The sequence below is a fragment of the Prionailurus bengalensis genome, chromosome B4, assembly GCF_016509475.1.
Source record: "Prionailurus bengalensis isolate Pbe53 chromosome B4, Fcat_Pben_1.1_paternal_pri, whole genome shotgun sequence".
NCBI lineage: Eukaryota > Metazoa > Chordata > Mammalia > Carnivora > Felidae > Prionailurus > Prionailurus bengalensis.
The window spans coordinates 18,917,541-18,940,388 of NC_057358.1; the positions used below are offsets into that span (position 1 = coordinate 18,917,541).

Here is a 22,848-nt window from a genome sequence, read left to right on the forward strand (position 1 = left end):
TGGGCTTTTTTTTAAGAATTCAAAGATAATGTAAGGGTGGTTTTCTTAGTGATTTGTAACAAACACACACATGCCCACATACACATATAATATACCCTTTTGCTTATATAATTGCTTGTGGATGCAATATAGATTACTATTTTGTAATAGTAATTACTATTTTCTAATAGTAATTACTATTACTTGATTTATTAAATCAAGCAAAATGCAGTGTTCCTGTACTTTTCCTGGGATTAATTTAACAATTTAAAGGACTACTTACTTAAAATGAAATTTCAGTTGACCTGTAACTTAAGATCTGGTAGTGCCTAGTTAATATATAAGGTAAAAGTTATTAATTCCCACTGGCTTTGAATACATCTAGAATAGGTAAGTGAATACATTTTAAAAATTATCTATTCCATTTGCTTACTTATAGCTCTCAAAATGGCTTGTGATCAGGTGACTCCCAAAATATGTTTTTTTAGAAAATCAATAATCCCCATTCCAAAAGAGAATGTCAATATGCGTTTCAATATTTAAACAAACGTGAAAGAAAAAAGGAGAAGAAGGACAGTCATCTAATTCGTCTGGAATTAAACAGACTCCAAATGTCAAATCTCTTTGGGTAACCGGAGATGGCCTTGACCAACAAGGGATTCTCAAACTTGGGATGGCAGATCACACACTGATGTTTATTCCACACTTAAGCTTATTCAACACAGATGGTAGGCATAAAATAGCTGAGCTCTAATGGATCGTGTCTGGGCAAAATGATAGATATGGTCTTCTTTGTTGACAGAGATGTTTTCACATTCCACTTGAATTAAATTATGCTCATCCATGCCATGGTACATAATCTCTGGCAAGGATTCTTAGAAAAAGTCATCATGTGAACTCATCGCAAAGCAAGTGAAAAAAAAGTTGCAGAATAGTACTATAAGAAAATATGACAAAAGTTGAATGCTGTCCATTTATTTTGAAAAATGTATAAGTGTGTATGTTAATATTTACCAATAGGGATTCATATATATTATATATAAATATATACATAGATAGTGAAATTCAGGGGTTATGCAAATCCTTAATTTTAACAGACTAGCAAAAATACTTTGAATTTCTAATATGAAAAGAAATTATGTTTTAGATATACTAGGTATGATTTTATATGATACCAATCCTAGCTTTCAAATGTTCACAATCAAGTTTGGTAAATAATACATAAGCACATGAAATTTTATATAAAGGGGAAAAGTTAAATAATAAAAGTAAAATGTGATCACAGCAATTTTGAAGCTTTATCAGAATGGGCACCAGATAGTAATTTCTGGGTCTTAAAAAAAACAAATGGACAAAGAGTGCAGAAAATCATTCCAGTCGAGGAAGACAATAGGAGTGAACAAAATCTTATTAACCCGGTGCTTGCTGAAATCGACCTTTTAGAGAAGACCTAATTGGAGTGTTTTTAGGAGTTGCCAAGAACATATTCAGGTCCACTGATTCAATGGAAGGACTCACAAAACTCTGAAGAGCTGTTATATTCAAGGTTCCCATTTGTTATAACAAAAGGATACAGATTAAAATCAATACAGGTGAAAGACACATAGGGTAGAGTCCACAAGAGACCAGGGACAAGCTTCTGGTTGCCTTCTCCCAGTGGAGTTGCACAGAAAGCACTTAATTCCCCCAGCAGCAGTTTGTGAAAACACACACCCAAGTGTTGCCAACCAAGAAAGCCTACCCATGCTTTGGTGTGGAGGGTTTTTACAGAGGTCGGTCATGCAGGTATGAATTTCTTTGTGACTCTTCTCATCTCTAGTCTCTAGCCCCTCCACGAGGTCATGTTGATACAGCATGGCCCCAGTCTTCAGGTGAATCAAAACAGACACAAATCATATTGTTAGAATAAATTATCTTGCATAATCCAAGACCCACGATATACAAAGACACTCTTATCAGGTGGGATATTCCAAGGGCTTAGAGGTTTTCTCCCAGGAGCCAGACAAGGGCCAGTTCTTTCTTTGGAATGTGAGGGTTTCAACACCCCAAACCTGCTGAGTTAATCCTTTACTGCACAGTAGAGAGTTTGCATGACTGTGGGTTTTAAATTTAAAAAAAAAATTTTTTTTTAGAGAAAACAGATAAAAAGACCTGAAATCCTAAAAAATGATGCCTGCAAAAAACCTGTGTATAACCATTGGTTTTGATGATGAGAAAAAGAAAATATGAGTGAAAAGAAAACTAACCTCATAGAATAGCAATTGGTTTTACCTTTGCTTGGGACCCAGGTGTCCTGCAGAGAGTAGTGGGCGTCAGTGGAGTAATTTGCTGCCATGAGTGATCCTAACTGCACAACTACCTGAGGAACGAGTCCTTACTCACCACCCTGTAAATACCTCACTGCTACTCCAGTTAACAGTTCTATAGAAGAAAGTTCATGTTAATGCTAAACTGAAAATTGGAGAATTAACTAACTTGCCAATCTTTTTCTTTTAATTTCTGCCCTGCACTCCGCACCCCATATTTTCTTTTCTGAACACTGCGTCCTCTCCAAAGATGTTCCAGTGGATTTGACCGCCATCGGCAGGACTGGGTGGACAGTGGATGCCCTGAAGAGGTACATGTGCTTTATAACCACAGGATTCCTGAGACCAAGCTGCCCTATAGGGTTGCTACATCTTAATGAAAATGGCATCTAATTTAGCAAAGATATCCAGCAATTGTTGGGTCCTTAATATATGCCACACATTGGGCTTATCTCTTTACATGTATTATCTCGATTGATTCTCCTACCCTTCCTGTGACAAGGGAGCTCCCTTCCTGGGAGCTGTTATTGCCCCCATATTACCAAGGGGAGAAGAGGGAGGGGTGAGGGAAGGGGGTGGGGAGGGAAGCCCTGAGGGAACAGAGTTAGGTGTGTGGCTAGGAAATAGAACCAGAATTTGAATCTCACAAGCAAAAGGCAGTTCTCTTAAACACTTGCAGCTTTTCTAAGATCTCGGAAGCCATCGTTCATCTTTTTTGCTCAAATAACAAAACCGATGGTATGGAGGAAAAGACTGATTGCAGCAAATTGATGTAATGTAAGTTGGAAATGGTATAACATGGAAACAGTAACTCCAAGGCAAGCCTGATAGAGACAGTGATGCAATGAAACGATTCAAGCAAGTGCATGCAATTGCAGAAACAATTTTATCCTGTTCATAATTTTCTAGTGAATTGCATTTACATTGTCATTTCAGGTCCTATAAAGATATCCTATCAGGTTCACAAAGAAAAGTACTTGTTTTTTCTCCCTGTGTTAAGTGTTAGAGTGTGAATTTTGAATGAAGATTATTAGCAATTATACACGTTTTCTCATTCAGGAAAGCAAATCATGTCAAAGTGCTCTCTTTAAACTGTTAGGGGACCAATGGTTACTAAAGCCTTTTTTAAAAATTAAGGTTTTATAATGATGTCTTATAAATGTCTTGAAACAAACATCTTTGAGAATATACTTGAATTTTAGGTGCCGTATTGCCAACGCAGCTTTCATCAACTCTTTGACATTCATTTGGGGAATTATAGTGATATACACTAATCTATCTATTTCACTTCACTTACGGAACAACATCATTCAAAATGAAAATAGATTCCTGGAGCCATGGTTGTATTTTCCAATTGATGTTTCTTTCATGTAATCACATTTGCCTCCATGAAAACATGGCAGTTGAATAGCTGTAGTTGTGCAAAGATCAAAAGTGTAATTCAGGCATCTTACTTTTCTTGCCCACCATGAACCAAGGAAATAGGAAGAATCCATCTTATTTTAAACACCTCTGAATATATCCTAAGTATGTTTTGTGGAATGTGCTGAGCACTGAAATTACAAAAATTTTAAAAATGACCCCCTATTCCCAAGTATCTCAGAGATTTTTTAATATCCAGTGTTTCCTTTCAATTATGTAATTAAATTGTCATTTACATTACATTAACTACATACATTTAATTATGGTGAGCAATTCTAACCTTCTTTTACAGGTGAGTAAACAAAGCTACCAACTGCAGTCCATCTTCTGTGCCTAAAACTAGAGTTAAATCTTTCTGATCCTATGAGATAAATTTACTCCATAAGTACAAATCCTAATATGAGCACTTACTATGTACTGTTCTAAGCACCAATAATGTAAAAATGGAAGAAGTGTGTCCAACAGGTAGTTAGACCACTGAACCAAGGACTGCTTTTAGAGAATGACCTGGGTAGAGAGTAACTGTAAGGACATGGTCTTGTTAAGTGACATAAGAGAAGGCTTGCTTGAGGAGGAGATATTCAAGATGATGCCTGAAGGTTAATAGAGCTAAGAAGAGGAGTGGTGAGAGATGAGATTGGCGAGGTCAACAGACCCCCAAGTGTGACAAGTTGAAGGAGTTTAGGCTTTATGCTAAAGGCGAGGGAAGTATGGAGGGTCCTCAAAAAATTAAGAATAGAACTACCATGTGATCCAGCAATTTCACTTCTGGGTATTTATCCAAAGAAAACGGAAACACTAACTCAAAAAGATAATAGCACCCCATGCTCATTGCAGCATTATTTACAATAGCCAAGATATGGAAACAACCTAAGTGTCCATCAGTGGATGAATGGATAAAGAAAATGTGGCATATACGTATGAATACACACACACACACACACACACACACACACACACACACACACACTGGAATATGATTTAGCCATAAAGAAAGAAGGAAATCTTGCCATCTGTGACAATATGGATGGACCTTGAGGGCATTATGCTAAGTGAAATAAGTCAGAAAAGGCAAATACTGTATGATCTCACTTATATGTGGAATCAAAACAAAACAAAAACCAAAGGAAAAAAAAAAACCATCGTGGATAGAAAACAGATTGATGGTTGAGTGGATGAAATTGGAGAAGGGGCCCAAAAGGTACAAACTTCCAGTTATAAAATAAATACACCCTGAGGAAGTCATGTACAGTATGGTGACTTCAGTTAATAATACTCTATTGAGCATTTGAAAATGCCAAGAGAATAAATCTTAAAAATTCTCATCACAACAACAACAAAAGTTTGTAATTATATGTGGCAACAGATGTTAACTAGCCTTATTGTGGTGATCATTTCACAACATATAGAAATATTAAATCATTATGGTCTACACCTGAAACTAATATAATACTATATGTATATATTATACCTCCATTAAAAAATAATGGCAAGGGAAAGGATTTTAATCAGGCCTTTTTGGAAGAATCACCCTAGCTATGGGGCGAATGATAACTTGAAGCAGGAGGCCGATAAATTGACTGTAGCTATAACCCAGCCAAACATGCTGATGATCTGGCCTAAATTAGTGGGAAGGGTCATGGTGACCACAGCTGGGGTGGTGGAAGGATCCGAAGGTGGTTGGGTGAATGGAAATGAGGACCGTGAACGTGTTTTAAAATTCTTGTTATCCTTTGCTTTTAGAATATCTTTTTAACATTTTATAACATTAATGTACCTTTGAAAAACAGTAAGAAAATGAATACCCAGGATCATGCTACCCAATTTATGAACTAGATTATCCGTGACTAGGAAGCTGGTTGTCTGTTCTGCTCCATTGCATCTGTGCCCTTCCCTATTAAAAATAAATAAAGCTATTTGGAATCTTTAACTTATCACTCAGAATTTTGTTTTATAACACTTATCCCTGCTGGTGCCCATGATGGTGATCTATTCACTTTTATAGCTATATATTCCATGGTATTAATATGTCATTCATCCACTTACCAAATATTTATTGGGTGCCCATGATGTCACGGGCACTTTTTTAGGTACTGGAATGGAATGGTAAGAAAATAGTCTGACAAAACAAAACACCAAATTCTGCCTTCCTGAAGCTTATATTCTCACAATCATGTTTTCTTCACTCAGTCTTATGGACATTTGTTTCAAGATTTTTCCTCTGACAAAAGCGCCTTGTGCGTGTCTCCTAAGTCAAATGTACACAAGTTTCTCTAATATTCCCAAAAGTGGAATCACTGAATGGGAGTCAGACAAATGTTCAAATTTGAAAGATAATGCCAATTTTTTTCCAGTGTGTCCATGTACACGACCAGCACAACGCTGGAACTCTTACAGGTTCCCATTATTTCATGGTCGCTACGATCCTGATTTTGTCGGACTTCTTCATTTTTGCAGATCTACTTGCTATCTAATTTGGTATCTTATTGGGAACTCCATTTGTCTTTCACCAATTATCAGCGAAGTTGAATCTATTTTCATATTCTTTTTGGCTTCTGTGTTTCTTCTTCTGTCTTTCCTCTTCTGTGAAGTTCCTGTTCATGTCTTTTTGTCATTTTCCTATTGAGTAATTATCTTTTTCTTTTTATTCTAGACCATAGGTCTCCATTGATTATATGTAACAGACATAATACATCTGATATATAACCCCCTTATAAAATTATCTTACTAATTTAAAAAATACATATCAAGATTCTTGGTGGCTCTCTACTTAAACAATCTTACCACCTATAAATAAAAGAATTTTGCTTATTACTTTTTATACCTTTTTACTTTATTCCTTTTTTACTTATTCTTTATACCTTTTTACTTATTTCTGCTGTGTTACTGCTCTAGCTAGTATCTCTAGGTATATATGTCGTCCCCAGATTTTGGATTCTCTTCATTTTCTTCATTATTTTATTTAGTTAACATCTATTCTCAATCTAAGGTGTCAAATTAATCAGTCTTTTATTTTATTGTTAGTTTCTGGGTATATGTATCTTGTTTAAAAAGCCCTCTCCTACCAAATTTCATAGTCATTTTTCATGCATTTTTCTCTTAAATATCTTAAAGCTTTATCTTTTTTACATCAAAGTCTTTATTCTATTTGGAATCGGTATCTATGTATGGTATAAAATGGGAATCCAATTTTGTGAGGAGCTTTCCCCTTTATAGATAATTTCAAGCACTGTGTGTTGAATAGTCCTTCCTTTTGTCAATTTCTTGCCAAGCCACCTCTTTCCTAGTTTCTACATAACCAGGGAGTTGGTTTCTGGGCTCTCTTCTTCTAATCCTCAATTTGTCAATACCCTAACTAATGTCACGGTGTATTAATTATCATCATCTTATAGAAATCTTGCTATCTCTAGGACAAGTCTTACTTTTTCTTCTTCACAAGTATTTTGACTATTAGGGGACTTTTGTTCTTCAAATAAATTTAGACTCAGTATGTCCAGATCTGTAATCAACCAACATGTTAATATGTTGATTGGATTTACATTGAATTATGAATTATAGCACATTTCCAATTTGTGAAAAGTTTTAAAATTTATTTTATTGTTGACCTCGAATTATTGATTCAATTATTGTCAGAAAGCATATTCTGTATGATACTGATTCTTTAAAATTGGTTGGAACTTGTTCATGGAATAGTACATGGACAATTTGTACAAATTATCTGCGTGTTCTCTAGAAGAATGTGTGTTTTCTAACCGATCAGGCATCAAGTTTACTAAGTACTATTCAATCAGACTTTTCTCCATCCTCTTTATTTTTACCTTCTGAACTCTTTGGAGATAGAGTTACCTTCTTATCACTTCCTTACATCTTTTAACCTCTTCTTTTATATCATCTATCTTTTTATTTCTCTGTGTTGCATCCCGGGGAGTTTCTTCAGATCAGTTCGCCAGTTTATTAAATCTGTCTTCATCTTTTTTGATCCACTATTTAACATATCCATTGAAGTAGTTATTGCAAAAAATGTATTTTTCGTTTCTAAAATTTAAATTTTACATTTTATTAAATCTGCCAAGACATTTTTATTGTCTATATTACTAGTTAATTTTTAAACTTTACCTTTCATTCCTTAAAATATTTCATATATGATTTTTTTGTCTATCTTCTATTGGATGATCACAATATCTAAAAACTTTCATAGTTTAAATACATTGCTCATTGTTTTTGCTAACTTTGTCAGAGTGTGCTTCTTCTTTTTGTGTTTCTGTTTGTGTCCTTTAGTTAGAATTGCATTTTTATTCGATTTTATTCCATGGGAATCCCTAGGACCTAAATAGATGGTACTTTCTACCAAAGAATGTTTGATGATGAGAACCTGAGAGTTTTAGGGGATATCATATGTCCCTATTTAATATGTGAGGAGAGGTTTAGATTTATCTCCCCCATCTACTGCTGGCACAAGACTTGATCTCCTTGGAGAAATATTTTATCTTTGACATGTTTTGCCCTATAGGCAAATTCTAGTCTTTTACTTTGTCTAATGTATATTACTCCTACTCCATTGCACACAGCTTTTGCTTTATTTTGTTTTGGGGGAGAGACAATAGAAAGGTATTCTTGGAGATTTTCTTTGTGTCCTGCAAATCCTAGTAATGCTTTAAAATTCGTATTTTATCCAGAATCTCCTTGTTTTATAGAAGGAAGACCATTTAGAGTCCATAGTCTGCCTTTAGTGGTCTGAGCAAAACAATTCCAGGATGTTACCTTAAATATCAGGGTGTTTACTAATAGTATTCTTTTACAATAGAAACACAGGAGGAGAATAATATGTGGCAAGAAGTCCCATTTCAGTCTTATTGAGTTGGAGATGTCTGTGATATCCACATGCATATGTTAAGTCAATAGATGAATATTTGGGTCAGAAATCCAAGAGAGACATATGTAATGTTGGTATGGATTTATGTAAATTAATATAAAGATGTGAATTGAAATCATGGGTGTGGTGGAAATTGCTAGCGAGAATGCATATAGCAAAGAGATTAGTCAAGAAAGATCCATAAGAACTACCAACACACGACAGGGAGACAGAAGTAAAAGGAAATAAAGGAGTTGTTAGAAACCTATCAGAAGACTGGTGAGGATAAATGTCACAGAACCCTGGGAAGTGGACAGGTGTGCCCCTTGCTATGAGATATCAAGAATATAGACAATTTCATGCATAAGATATTAGGACCACCAGCACGAGAAGTTTCCAGTAAGTTGCATTGAGTAAAAACAAGATTTTTACAAGTGGGGAAAGTGGGAGTCTGCGAAGACCAGGACAGACCAATCTCTCTGGAAAGATGACTGAATGGAAGGGAAAGTGGGGAAATGTCAGGGTGTGTTGTAGAGAAGGAGGACTGAGTTTTTAAAGTAAGATTGGACATGCTTGAGTGTGCTTAAGCTCTAATGGGAACAAGGCAGTGGAAAACTCAAGATTGTAAACATTGAAGAGAAAGGATCGTATTAAATGAGCAAGTTCACAATGCCTGAGAAAAGTGGGCTGAGTTGGGCCACAGTAGAGGTTGAGAGAATAGCTATAAATACTGAGCCTCTTCCATTATAACAGAAAGGAAGAGGGGTAGGTCAGTACAGATTCAAGCAAGAATGCTGATTTGTAAAGAAATGTAGAGAATTCTTGCTTATGATTCCTATCAAAGAAATAAAAGGTGAGCCCATGGAGTAAGATTGGGACTGGCATTATAGTTTTTGGTAGAGTGGAGTGGGTTTGAAATTGATACAGAGGACAATGGGAGAAGAGACCAGCAAAGTAGGACAGAGTTGCCAGGCAGCACGGAAGGCCTACTGAGGTGGTGGGAGGTAAATTTATGGAGCTCCCAGTCAGAGGCTGTGTGATCGTTCTCCAGCTGCTCATGGCTTTGTTGCAGGCAAGGAAAAGGCAGGTTTTTTACTCCATTTAGTATTGGGGTTTTTCTGAAAGGATGCTGTGGGAAAACAGACAAAACGGGGCAAGATAAATGAAGAAATTGAAAAGAGAGGTTGAAGTGATGCAAAAATAGGAGACTGGACTTTGTGCATAGTCAAAGGAGAAGCAGAATCTGAGTGAGCACATACATGGAGAGACTGGAAAGAGGACAACTGGATCTATGATCTCAAAACACAACCGTCTCCAACTGCAGATGAGGGCCAGACTGTGGGGGCAAGAACTGATGTGGAGCTAGCAAGGAGATCATTAGGTCACTGGGGCTGAGAAGATGTGGGAACCAACAGTTGAAGATTGAATGACCCCTCGGATATTGGGAATTGCAGTGGAGAAGAAATCTGTATCTCACCCTTTGTAAAAGAGGAAGCCATCTCAGGAACTCTTGCTGAACTAGTAATAAGTGCCTTGTATTTCATTAATGACAAGAGAAGTTTAAGAAAGGAATTTATTTAATAATAATTTTCTAAAGTGGGGTGAGTACCACCCATGTGCAGACTGATTATCTTCTACCTGAGACCCTACCAGAGGGATGACGTCCTTTGGAGAACAAAGAGGTTGAGAGAGAAACACCAGCTTCTAAACCATAAAAGTTTGGGTGGTGGAAATTGTTGCTGGTGAATGTTATAGGATTTATTTTTGTGGGCTATAAATAAAAATAAAATATATATCTTTTCCTGGTGTCTTCAGTCTAGCTCTGCTAGGGAGAAATAGGCTAAGTGATTACATGAGGGCCATCCAATCTTTTGTTTGGGTGATTTTGAATAATTTGTAATAGAAAACAAAAAAATTAAATACTCATTCAATGTGTGGTGGATTAGTTTTGAAACAATAAGGGAATATGGAGCACTTTACCAAATTTTTAGAACTTGGCATTATTGGTTTGAAGCGCCTTCTTCACATACCCAAGCATGTTTTAATTCTTATCTGTATGAGCATGTTTTTCTTCTTGTATGAACTTCTTCCTCATGACATCATGTCTTTTATATAGAGATTGATATAAGATTTAGGGCAATATAAATAGTAGTATGAAAGATTAAGAACAGAAGTGATGAAATCCAAATATCTGAAGATGGAAATGCTTTGTTACATCCGATTTTTTCTCATCTTTTATATACTTTGTAAATTATTAAAATCTATAAATATTGTTCTCTATAAAAATAACTTATTCCTCATCTTGATATGAAAGCCCTTAATGCTTCACAGCCCAACTTCTTTGATGTAATTTTCTAAACACATGTGTGATCACTCTTAAATTGTTTTCCTATTTGTTTCTCTTATCAGTCAAAAGAGAAGATGTGTGAGAACACAGAGCCAATGGAAAGTTCTTCTCAAACCACCACAACTATACAAGCAACAACCACAAAATTCAGGGTCTTAACAACCACCAGAAGAGCAGCGACATCCCAGCTGCCCACCAGTCTGCCCACAGAAGGTGCTCTAGATATTTTTGCTTTTTTCTGAAGGAGGGGAAAGTCACTGTATTGACATGTACTGGAGTAGCTCTCTAGAGAGAAAGTTATCTTTTGGCAAACTCAATTTCTAAAGGACTTCTAAAGGGGAAAAGACAAAATTATTACAGAAGAAAAATATGTGCTGGGATTCTTGTAACGTATGGCTCCTTTTCTTAAGACTTAGATTTCATTAGTGATCTTGGCTACTTGTCCTCAATAGAAAAGAAATACAGACTTCCTTTTATATTGGTAAATTTTGTCGTAACTGAATTCAACATTTCAGTCACAGGAGAGAAAGGCAAAATGCATATAAAATGTCCAGTGATTTCAGATTCTGAAAATAGATAATTCTATTTGTATGCAATTCTAATATTTACCTGAATACAGTCAGTAAAATATGTTGGTCTATAATCTGTAGAGGGACACTGTGTATGTCACAGAAATTGTCTTTGAAAAACATTTCCTCTGTCAGGGAAGACAAAACTACAAGAGAATATTGATGCGTGGGACAACTCATTGAGGGAAGAAGGTATATTAGCCAAAATATAACCACTTACTCTAAATGACGCCACTAGGGAGAAATGTGAGACCAGTTGGCCAAGAGTAGGCTCTGATGGAGAAAAAATAGTCTTACTTATTTATGGTCATAAACCTGGCTTTCGTTTGAATAATAAATTAAACTTGACACTTTTACTTTTAATTGAAATTTAATTGGATATTAAAAGTTAACTAGAGTAAAGTGATAAAATGAGATGAGGAAGCTGCTAAATCATTTTATTGCTTTTGAAACCAGTGCTGCATTTTAATACATATTATTTTGGATTGTTATATAGCCTGTGAAGTATTTTTGAGGTTTGAATCCTCCTCTGAGAAAGCATTAGGAGACAATGACTGATCATCATATTTATGCCCCACTAAAATTTTTTTTGTTACAATAACTTTGAATTTCTCTTCCAGATGATACCAAGATAGCACTACATCTAAAAGATAATGGAGGTAGGAATTGATACTTTTCTTTTATAAATATTTTCAGATGCTAAGTCATTTCATTCATTTATATATGAGAAAGGATTGGTGGGCTTCTAATACACAGTGAGATTATATTTCACTCCCTGTTGGTATTTAACATGGGGAGAATTCAATGGGTGGTTTGAAAATTGAAATGGTTTCAATGGTGAATGCAATTCTAATCCTCATATTTGCCTATAAAACTATAGGATACCAATGACCAATTATAACGTGAAAACTTATCCACACACCTTGCTCTCCTTTTTCGTGTACTGTTCCTTGGTTTAATTGTGTATTGAGTATCTACACAGAGCAGGTATTGGGTTCAAATGTTTTCTTTTTTTTTTCTCTAAGTTGACTACTCAACATTCTTTAGAAATAAAATTAAGAATTAGACCAATATGGAAATATGTTTTATAGGCCCTTTTGTCTCTTATGTCAAGCAGGGGACAAAAATTAAACATGCAAAAAAGAACTTTTAAGTAGTTGCATACTTCAGGTTTTTCTAAGACAATTTTTAGAGAAACCTATATTGATACTTAAAAATTTGAGGAAGAAAAGTTTTACCAAAATAAGATTGTGAAAGATATTGCCTAAAATTTTTAAAAACAGTTCTTTTTCTATTAAACTATATTAGCTCAGATGTGCTTCTCTATCATAGTTTGCTGGATCTTGATAAAAGAGATTTTTTTATCAGCAACTGTTTATTCAACTCAGGAAGTGCGGGGGGGGGGGGGGGGGGGGGGGGGGGGGAAGGTGGGGCCTCTTCTTAGCAGCCTCTTTCATGTAAATGTGGCCCTACTGTGACATTGATCTAGACACAGTTTTACTTTTGCAGCCCCAGCTGATTTTGTAAGTCAAAATCCAATGTATACATTCTTAGGGATTTTTTTTTAAGTAATTGTAGAGATTAGTTTCTAAATTAGTCCAGGTTAAGTAACAAAAATACATCTATGTTTTCTTAGGTCACTGTATGATAAGATACATACTGTATGCATCTTTAATTTCATATCAATCCATTTGAAAGATAAGCTGCTTAGCCTCTTCATATATATCATCATTACATCAATTCTCCATTGTCTTGTGTCTGTATAATAGTGTTTTATTTCATTCATTTCTTACTTATCATAGTATTAATGCTATAAGTGGATAGCTTTACAGATGACCATTTGCCTGTATATACTTGCTAGAAATAAATTAAAATCTCAGCACTTTAAGGGCCTTTAGCAATCCCTCAGTTGAGAATTACTCAGAACAGGATGCTGTTTAGTTTCATGTGAACATAAGTCCTAAATTTGGTGTTATGTTATTTTGAGGGAGGGAAGTGGGAGATAAATGAGTTGGAGGAGGAGTCGCCAAGAGGCTTCTGTTGTATTTGTTGCATTTAATTATTAATTTGGGTAGTAGTTTCATGTGTGTTTATTATATTATTTCTATGCTGTCTCTTTTCTTTTTAATATTCTAATTATTTAGAATAAATATTCTGTAGTGCTAACAGAAAAAAAAATCCTGTGATCAAATAGGTATGAGATACTCTGGGTGAAAGAAAATGAAAGAGGTTTCTTTGCTAGAGAGCTGTTCAAAGCTTTTAATGTTCATTCATTTATTCATTCATTAATTCCTGCCGGATGCCTGCTAATTGGAGGGCATTGTCACAGGCTTGGATCCATGATAAGTGAATGAGATTTAGCTAAATTCTCTGCTTTCGGGGAGCATGTATTCTAAAGAAATTTCAAGATGGCAATAAAGATTTAGTATCTGGCATTTCTCCATTATTTGGTCATAAAACCTTTTTATAAGTTGCATCTCATGGACTTAATGCTTTGCAAAATACACTTTGGGAAGTAGTTCCCTAGAATCTTACCAATTATCCTAAGGAAAATCTTTAGTTTTGTTGAGTGCATCAAGGAATCATAAAACTTTGAAGATTTTCTTAAAGCAGTGCATTAGAATACCTTATAATATTGAGAAACCAAGTGGAGTAAATTCCTGATGTAAATGTAAATGATGTAAATGTAAATGTTTTTTTTTTCTTTTCTGTCATACTGGAGAAGTTGACTGATGGATTTTCAGATGATATTTAGATCATTAATATGCAGCCATGAATCCATCAGGACTCCAAAATATCACAATCAGTCTTTAACTGTGTCTATATACTGGAATTCTTTCCATGTCTAGGATTGTTTATAGGGCACTTTTTCTTAAAGTACATTTGGAGCAGACCAACCTGGCCAGTATTAAGATAAATGTTCCTTCAAAGCGGTGCTTAAGGGAAATTACACATTACTTTTTATAGCACCTTCATCAAGATAGCATACTTATCATTGTTTTTATCTTACAGAATTTGAAGATGCAGGAAAGATTGCCATTTTAAATCTAACTTGATTAGTTGATTAAACATATTGAGAATAGAATTCAGAATTGTCCAGCCCCTCCACATCCAGGTTAACATTTTTGCAAAATGGAGGTAATAATGAAAAAGGATGCCTAATTTAAGTGTTTCCTCACATTTGTTAATTTTTTTAATGCAAGCTAATAAATTTTTATAAATTGCTATATATTGTTGCAAAGAAATTTAGCTCATTTTATTTCTTGATTTAATTTAATTGGCTGGTTTTAAGAAGCATTTTAATTTAGAGATCTCTAGTTTTTGATGAAAAAGGGTGACATTTTTCAAAATAGTCAATATGTAGCTAGAAGCCAATGATGCTGGCTTTAGATATTGGATTACTTTGGCTGAGTCTTTCTGGGACATTTCTGTGGGTTAAAATAGTTGATTTTCTAGTGGAATCCACAGCTGACATGATTATACATTCACTTTCCAGGAGATTTTCCTTCATCTTTGATATGAAAGTATAAAATACTTCTGAGCAGCTGGACACCAAAGGCACACAACAGGGTTTCTCATTCACAGGACCCAAACTGAGTTACAGTCTGCTAAATCACTCTTGATGAATCTTCAATTGTGAATTGAGTTTCCTGCTACATTTAGAGTAAGACTAGGAAGAGCTTCTGGAAGTTTCAAGATAGTTTTGGGTTTAGGAAAGTTTTATTAGCCTTATGGGTTGAGTGGAAATTCTAAGACCTAAGAATAATTTGGAGAAAAGAACGTGTAAACAAACCTAAACTAAGAAAATGGTATCTAATGAGTATAGGCCTCCTTAGTAAGGTGTATAACATTGATTGACCATTGTAAGTGATAGAATACAAAAACTCAGAAGAGCGAGTATAAACATGACCTTTTATCTCCAACTATACAACGATCTCCAAATAGTTGGGAGGAGGAGGAGAAGAAAAAGAAGAGGAAAAAGAAATATTTGTTGAGTGTTTACTATGTTCCTGGCCCCATTCTACATGCTGTCATTTATTACTTCGTATAATTCACACAACACCCCTCTGAGTTGTTCCTATTATTCTCTTCATTTTTTAGCTGAGAAAACAAAGGTACAGAAAGGTTATATGGCCAGTACGTGGCAGACCTGGGGTATGAGTCTTTTGGGACTTAATACAGCCTCTCAGTATGGCTGTTCTCTTACAGTCAAACTTCGAACAGGAGATGCCACTCTAAAGTATTTCGCTTACTCCTACTGTATTGTTTTCCCTTTTCTCTAACAACTGATGATACTTGTAAGTATTTGGAAATGGAATTTATTTTCTTTTCCCATGTAATTATGCAGTAGTTTCCATCTTATCCTTTCTATGAAAATCACAACACATCAATTTTCCTGTGTCATTGAGGAGTGTCTGAATCACTGGCATGCATTCTCCAAACTACAGGGCTACGCTGTGTTTATGTTCAAAATCTAATTTAAAATCCTTTCAGCCTTCTTGGTTTCTCCAGAAATTCAGGTTTAATTCACCATCAAGGGGTTTCTAGGATGTATTTTTTAAATGTATGTATTTCTGTGGATAGTGGTTATAAGCATTTAAAATCACGTCTTTGGGTTTTCAAATCCTGGCAAAAGCTTATTAGAGGAGTACATTTCAAAGGAATGACCTAGCTATATATTAGAGTAGGTACAACTATTAAATGCCTTCTTTGGCATTTGACTAGGTTGCTTCCAAATGACACTCACCACCTAAATAGAAATGTAAATGTCTTCAAGATGCGAACTGGATAAAATTATATCCAGCGCTGAAAAGAGTTTGCAAGTTGAATCAATGGCAGGGTCTCTTAATTAAGAAGGAAAGCCTTCAACCAGATTCAGCTCAGTTTGGCAGATTGAATCATGCCATTCTGCTACACTGCAGATGTTAAAATTATTGTAAGCTCTAAAATCCTGTGATTTGATTTTATTATTTAAAATGTGCTGACTGAGGGGCGCCTGGGTGACTCAGCCAGTTAAGCATCCCACTCTTGGTTTTGGCTCAGGCCATGATACAGTAGCTTGCTGGGTTTGAGCCCTGCATCAGTCTCTGCACTGGCAAGGTGGAGCCGGTTTGGGATTCTCTCTCTCTCTCTCTCTCTCTCTTTCTCTCTCTCTCTCTCCCTCTCACCCTCTCTCTCTCTGCCCCTCCCCCGCTCTCACTATCTCTTTCGAAATATCCAAATAAACTTTAGACAATAAATAAATAAAAATAAAATTTGTTGACTGAGATTTCTCCAAGTACCAAAACTGCATTTGTCCTTGGCTCCTCTAAATGTTCTTCTTTTTGATAGAGTGTCTTTTTAAAAACATATTTGAATATAAGTGCTTAGCTGCTAATAGCTTTTAAAGTAACAGCACTCCAGAGAGCACTGTTGTGTTACGCAGGTGGTACCATGCTTCTCATTTCTTCTTATTGCCGGGCATTTTACTAAACCTGGATCCTGAAAGGCTGCATCCTTGAGTCAGAAAGGTGGTGTCACCCATCAGAGATGCCGAAATAGCTACATTAAGCGGTTTGCAGAACATGATCAACATGATTAAGTTAATTCTGAGGTACAAATCTGCCAAGTGGTTGATTTCACAAAGCTAGGACAGATACACTTTGAATGAACTACTATGGAATGGCTGGTCTAAATTCTGATTTGGTCGTGTTACTTTCTTATTTCTGAACACACCCCAAGACTTTTCAGCCAAAGATAAAGTGTTACAACATTATTCTGACTTTTCCACTAGAATACTTCTAAGGTTATATTTTTATTACCTAGTCTCTAGTGACAGATCAAGTGTCTAGTGTTTCATTTATCATTCAGTCGAATTGTTTTTTGACTTTAATACATAAATCATCAAAGTAGCATATCTTTCATTTCTCTCCCCTCCTTCCCTTGCTATTTTTTTCACCTACTTCTTTCACATAGATCACAGTCTCATAAGCAAAGGGAAACTTATTTCCTCTTGACGGGCTATTGAATATCTATCACTTTCTGTCTCTACAACTGTAAAGTATCTTGACATTTGGTTTTATCTTTTGCTTCGTTTGGCTACTTTCCATGGTAGCACTAACTCTATTCTAAGTATATGTATGCCATAATAGTGAACATTTCTTATACTTCAGAATGGTATTTTGCATATCCCCTAGAATTAAGAGTTGCTTTCGTAAAATTGTATCCAGAGTAGTGGCTCGCAACTTCTTCTGTACCTTGGAATTATCTGATTATTCTCATCTGATTTTATTATTCCAGCTTATAAAAACCCCAGTGGTCACACTGTTCTTCACACCAATTAAATCTGAACCTCTGGAGCTGATTCAGGCATCAATATTTTTTTAAAGAGACTCTTAAATACTGAGAACAAACTGAGGGTTGATGGGGGGTGGGGGAGAGGGGGAAAGTGGGTGATGGGCATTGAGGAGGGCACTTGTTGGGATGAGCACTGGGTGTTGTATGGAAACCAGTTTGACAGTAAATTATGGGGTTGTGGGGAACAATGGGAAAGGAGTGAACCTGAGGCCAGGAAAACTACTTAGGAGATTGTACTAGTAATCCATAAAAGAAATGCTGAGAAGCCAAAGTAGTGGCTGACGGTAGGAATAAAGAAGAGAAAATGGGCATGAGAAACACTTTGAATGAAGTAAAGCTACATAACTAATACCCGATTGGATGTGTGACTTATGTGATACAAAGTGACTAAGATAGCTCCCAGGACTTGAGCTTGGTTATCTGGGTGGGTGACGGTGCTGTTTAATGGGGGATACCAGAAGAGGACAGGTTGTGGGGGGGCAATGAATTGAATTTGAGCTTATTGATTTTGACATATCTGTGGAACATCCAAATGAAGATATATAATGGGTGTTCTTCTCTGCAAATCTGAAATTCGCTTGAGAAGTACAAGCAAAAGATATAACTTTAGGCATCATCATCATAGAAATGACAGTTGAAGTTATGAGAGTGAATGAGATCACAGAAGGATGCTATAAAAATGAAAAGGGCACAGTACAGAAAGGAGAACACAAGGTTTTGTGAAGAAAACTGCAAAGACAGATAAAGAGATAGCAAGAAAATCAATAGAATTTGCTATCATAAAACCAAAGAGAAGGAAATTTCAAGGAGGAAGTAGTGAATTATGTTGATGCTCTAGACAGGCCAAATTAAAAAAAAGAAGAAGAAGAAGAAGACGAAAAAAGAAAAAGAAAAAAGAACAGAAAAGTGACCATTAGTTTAAGTAATATGTTAACATTGGTTGAGCAGTTCTACAGTCCACAGTTACGCATTCCCCAGATAGATTTTGAGAAGTCTATGAATTAAGAAATTGAAGTCAGCAAGGACAAGCTACTTATCAAGAAGTTTTAATGAAAAAGAAAGTAGAGACTTCTTTTGTTAATTATGTTGTTTTATTTTAGGAGCCTATTTACATGGTATAGGTGTTGAGTAGAAAGAAGACATAAAGAAAGGAATTAAAAGATGGTCGAGAGTATTTGATGTATCCTCAAGTAGGGATGGATCAGTCAGCATGGATGAGAAGAGGCAGAAGTTGTGGGAATTTCATCTGTACTTCCTGCTGTCTCAGTGTAGTAGGAGACAAAGTAACATGGGGAGAGTAAGTGTGAGAGGTCAGAGTATGGTGTCTACGAGTGGAGTGAATCCATAAAACATTCCCAAGGGGGATGGAAAAAAGAGGCCTCCTATTAATGTGTAAAGGTCATGCCAAAGTGTGTTTGGAGCCCACTGACCTTGGTTATCATTCTCAAGGTTTTGTGACTTAAGCACTATTTTTCTTATATTTGTTTCAATTGCCAATGCTTATTTCTCCTATAATATGCTGATCTAGTTTAAGAAGCAAGGAAGGTAGGAAGGAGGGAGGGAAGGAAGGAGAAAGGATGGGAGGGAAAGAAGAGGGAAAGAGAAAGGGAGAGAAGGAAAGGAAAGGAAAGGAAAGGGAGGGAAGGAAGGAAGGAAGGAAGGAAGGAAGGAAGGAAGGAAGGAAAGAAGGAAGGAAAAGAAAGAAAGAAAGAAAGAAAGAAAGAAAGAAAGAAAGAAAGAAAGAAAGAGAAAAAAAAGAAAGAGAAAAGATACACTATTTTTAAAAAGACATAATGATTGAGAGCCGCAGGGTGGCTCAGTTGGTTAAGTGTCCAACTCTTGATTTTGGCTCAGGTTATGATCTCAAGGTTCATGTTGGGCTCTGCACTGACTGCACAGAGCCTGCTACGGCTTCTCTTTCTCTCTCTCTCTCTCTCTCTCTCTCTCTCTCTCTCTGCCCCTCCCCCACTCGCACCTTGTGTGTGTGTGTGTGTGTGTGTGTGTGTGTGTGTACTCTCTCTCTCTCCTCAATAAATAAACAAACATTAAAATTAATTAAGAAGACATAATGATTAAATAAAGGAGTTTAATCCATTAGATACTAAATTTAGCTCAGTCTTTTTCAATAGATAGGTTTTCAATGACTTGCTGTTCCATTAAGACTAATTTTCACCTTAGTTTTATACTGCATGCTTGATACGATACAAGATTTTAAATGTATCTTGGGTAGTAAGGATAGGAGTCCTTATTTAACATTGATCCATAACAGTGCAGTAAGTTGCTGTGACCAGATGTTATTATTTCAGTTCCAGTAATGAGTTAACAACTTGTTTGATAAAATTTCAACCCTAAGTGACTTCAGCACCTGTGAACATTATGTTCAACAACCAAAAAAAAAAAGTACAAAATATGTAGAACTAAATTTAAATGGAATTCTAAGATATATTCGTTTAGGCTGCAGAAGGCAAGAGAGGAGGAAAAATTGATCACATAATGGATGAACACGAAGAAGAGAAATAGAAAAATGGCAAATCAAATCTAGCCAGACCAATAATTATATTAACTATAAAAAAGAATAAAACTCCATTTGAAAGCACAGATTATCAGGCTGACTTTAAAAAAGCAAGAGCCTCAATGAGATACCATTTCACACCCACGAGAATGTCTAAAACTAAAAAGACAAAACACTAATACTTATGAGGTTATGGTGCATCAGAAGTCTTTTACATTGTTCATCAGACTGTGATATAGTACAATCACTTTGGGAAACTGACCATTTTATTTATTTATTTTAATTGTTTAATGATTGTTTATTTTTGAGAGAGAGAGAGAGAGAGACTGAGGATGAGTAGGGTAGGGGCAGAGAGAGAGGGAGACACAGAATCCGAAGCAGGCTCCAGGTTCTGAGGCATCAGCACAGAGCCCGACGCAGGGCTCGAACTCATGGACCATGAGATCACGACCTGAACCGAAGTCAGATGCTTAACTGACTGAGCCACCCAAGTGCCCCAAAACTGACAATTTTATAAAATTAAACATATCTTCCTTTTGATCCAGAAATCCACTTATATGTATCCAAGAGAAAACATATCCACAAAAATATTTACAAGAATATTCATAGCAACTATATAAGTAATTGCCAATGACTGAAAATAATCCAGATGTTTGGCAATAGAAAAATAAATAAATTGAGTATATTCATACAATGGACTAATATTCAGCAGAAATAAAGAACAAACTAGTGATATATGCAATGACACAGATACATCTTGGAAACATCATGTTAGGCAAAAAGATCCAGGCACTACAGGGTACATATAGTATGATTTGGTTTATATGAAATTTAATACGGGTGAAACTAATCTACAATAATAGAAATCAGCATAGTGGTTGCCCGTCATGGGGTGGGATGGGGTGTGGTCAGAACTGACTGGAAAAGGCAAAAAGAACATTCTGGGAGCATGGAAATTTCTAAAACTTGTTGAATTGTACACTTAAGATCTGTGCATGTCAAGGCCACGAGTTTTACCTCCTTTAAAAGAAAAGAGAAATTTTAATATGCTGCTCATAAACTAGATACGGTTCTCCGAAAATTCTCATGAATAAATTCTTCCCAGCTTCTTGAAACTCTCAACTAAAGAAAGGAAAAAGGCTTGCCCTTAGCAAACCAGCCTCTCTAATTAGTAGACATTAAATTTAACACTTCTGATTATTTGATTCATGTTTTGCTTTAAATTATTCTTAGAAACTTCCCAGGTAGTTGCTAATAAGGGTAAAATTGTCTGGTAATGATTGGGCTGTTTCTGTATACCCAGCACTTTTCTGATGGTTTTGCATATTGTCTCATTTAATCTTTTCCGCACCCAATGAAGAAAGTACTATTGTAATCCCATGTTACTCAGGAAGCATTGGGAGCATAGGGATTTACACAATCTGTTTAAGTCATGCGGTTTGTAAGGAACACAGCTGGGCTTTTACCACCAAGTGATCTGGTGTCAGAGCAGGGGCTGTGCTCCCCAATGCCCCCCTGTCCTGCAGGGAAGAGTGGTCTAAATGTTGTACAGTCAGCTGTGTACCCATTTGTCTGCCATTCTCCCCCTATTAAAGCTACCCAGCATCTCAGCAAACAGAAACAGCACCAACTGCCCCATCACAGTCACAATGAGTGTTATGGCTCCTCTGTCCCCAACATTTTGAGACCAAGGTCCTTGCAACTGTAAAACTCATGGGAGTATCACATACCAATATGGGGAGAGGGGGGCATTTTACAAAGCTGATTTCATGGAAAACGTTAGGATGAGACTAGAGCTCACCTCCCGGACTGACCGTGTTCTACCCCACATTCAGCAGGTGGAACTTTATATTTCAAGAAATTTGATATCCCCGGACCTCAGGGACAGGCATTTATGGTAAACACAATTTCATAGTGTCTTTCTTCCCAAGCAGTCTACCTGATTCTGTCCCTCTTAGGGACATTATGTGCGCAAAGTTTTGTCCACATGGATGCTAAACACTGCTGCAAAACTGGCTCTCAGAGGTTTTAATTTTTTCTTTCTACCTGATATATGGGCACTGTTTATTAGATCTGCTACCACAAATTAAAATGAAATTCCAGGCTTAACCTAACCTTTTTTCCAGTTTCTGATTCTGGCTCTTTAAGATACATAGCACATACCTGTAGTCCCACCCATTTACCCTCCTGGAGGACTGTATATATCAAACCACCACAAATAACAAAAGGGTTGTATGGTTGTTAAGAACATGAAGGACTAAGGGGTGCCTGGGTGGCTCAGTCGGTTGAGCGTCCGGCTTTAGCTCAAGTCATGATCTCCATGAGTTCGAGCCCTGCTTCGGGCTCTGTGCCTACAGCTCAGAGCCTGGAACCTGCTTCAGATTCTGTCTCCTTCTCTCTCTCTGCCCCTCTCCTGCTCATGTTCTGTCTCTCTCTGTCTCAAAAATAAATAAAAACATTTTTAAAAAATTTAAAAAGATAAAAAAGAACATGAAGGACTAAGGTTTTAATTAATTCTGGGGCAG

At 36.2% G+C, this 22,848-nt stretch overlaps 1 protein-coding gene across 2 annotated transcripts in view; it reads left to right on the forward strand.

The window, feature by feature from the left end:
• PLXDC2 (plexin domain containing 2) overlaps positions 1-22,848 on the forward strand; it is a 455,689-nt gene that overhangs the window by 380,684 nt on the left and 52,157 nt on the right. For both annotated transcript variants that reach the window (XM_043564759.1, XM_043564758.1), the window contains exons 10-12: positions 2,536-2,596; positions 10,969-11,119; positions 12,096-12,134. In XM_043564759.1, the coding sequence (XP_043420694.1) occupies positions 2,536-2,596; positions 10,969-11,119; positions 12,096-12,134 (251 nt within the window). The remainder of the gene's footprint in view (positions 1-2,535; positions 2,597-10,968; positions 11,120-12,095; positions 12,135-22,848) is intronic.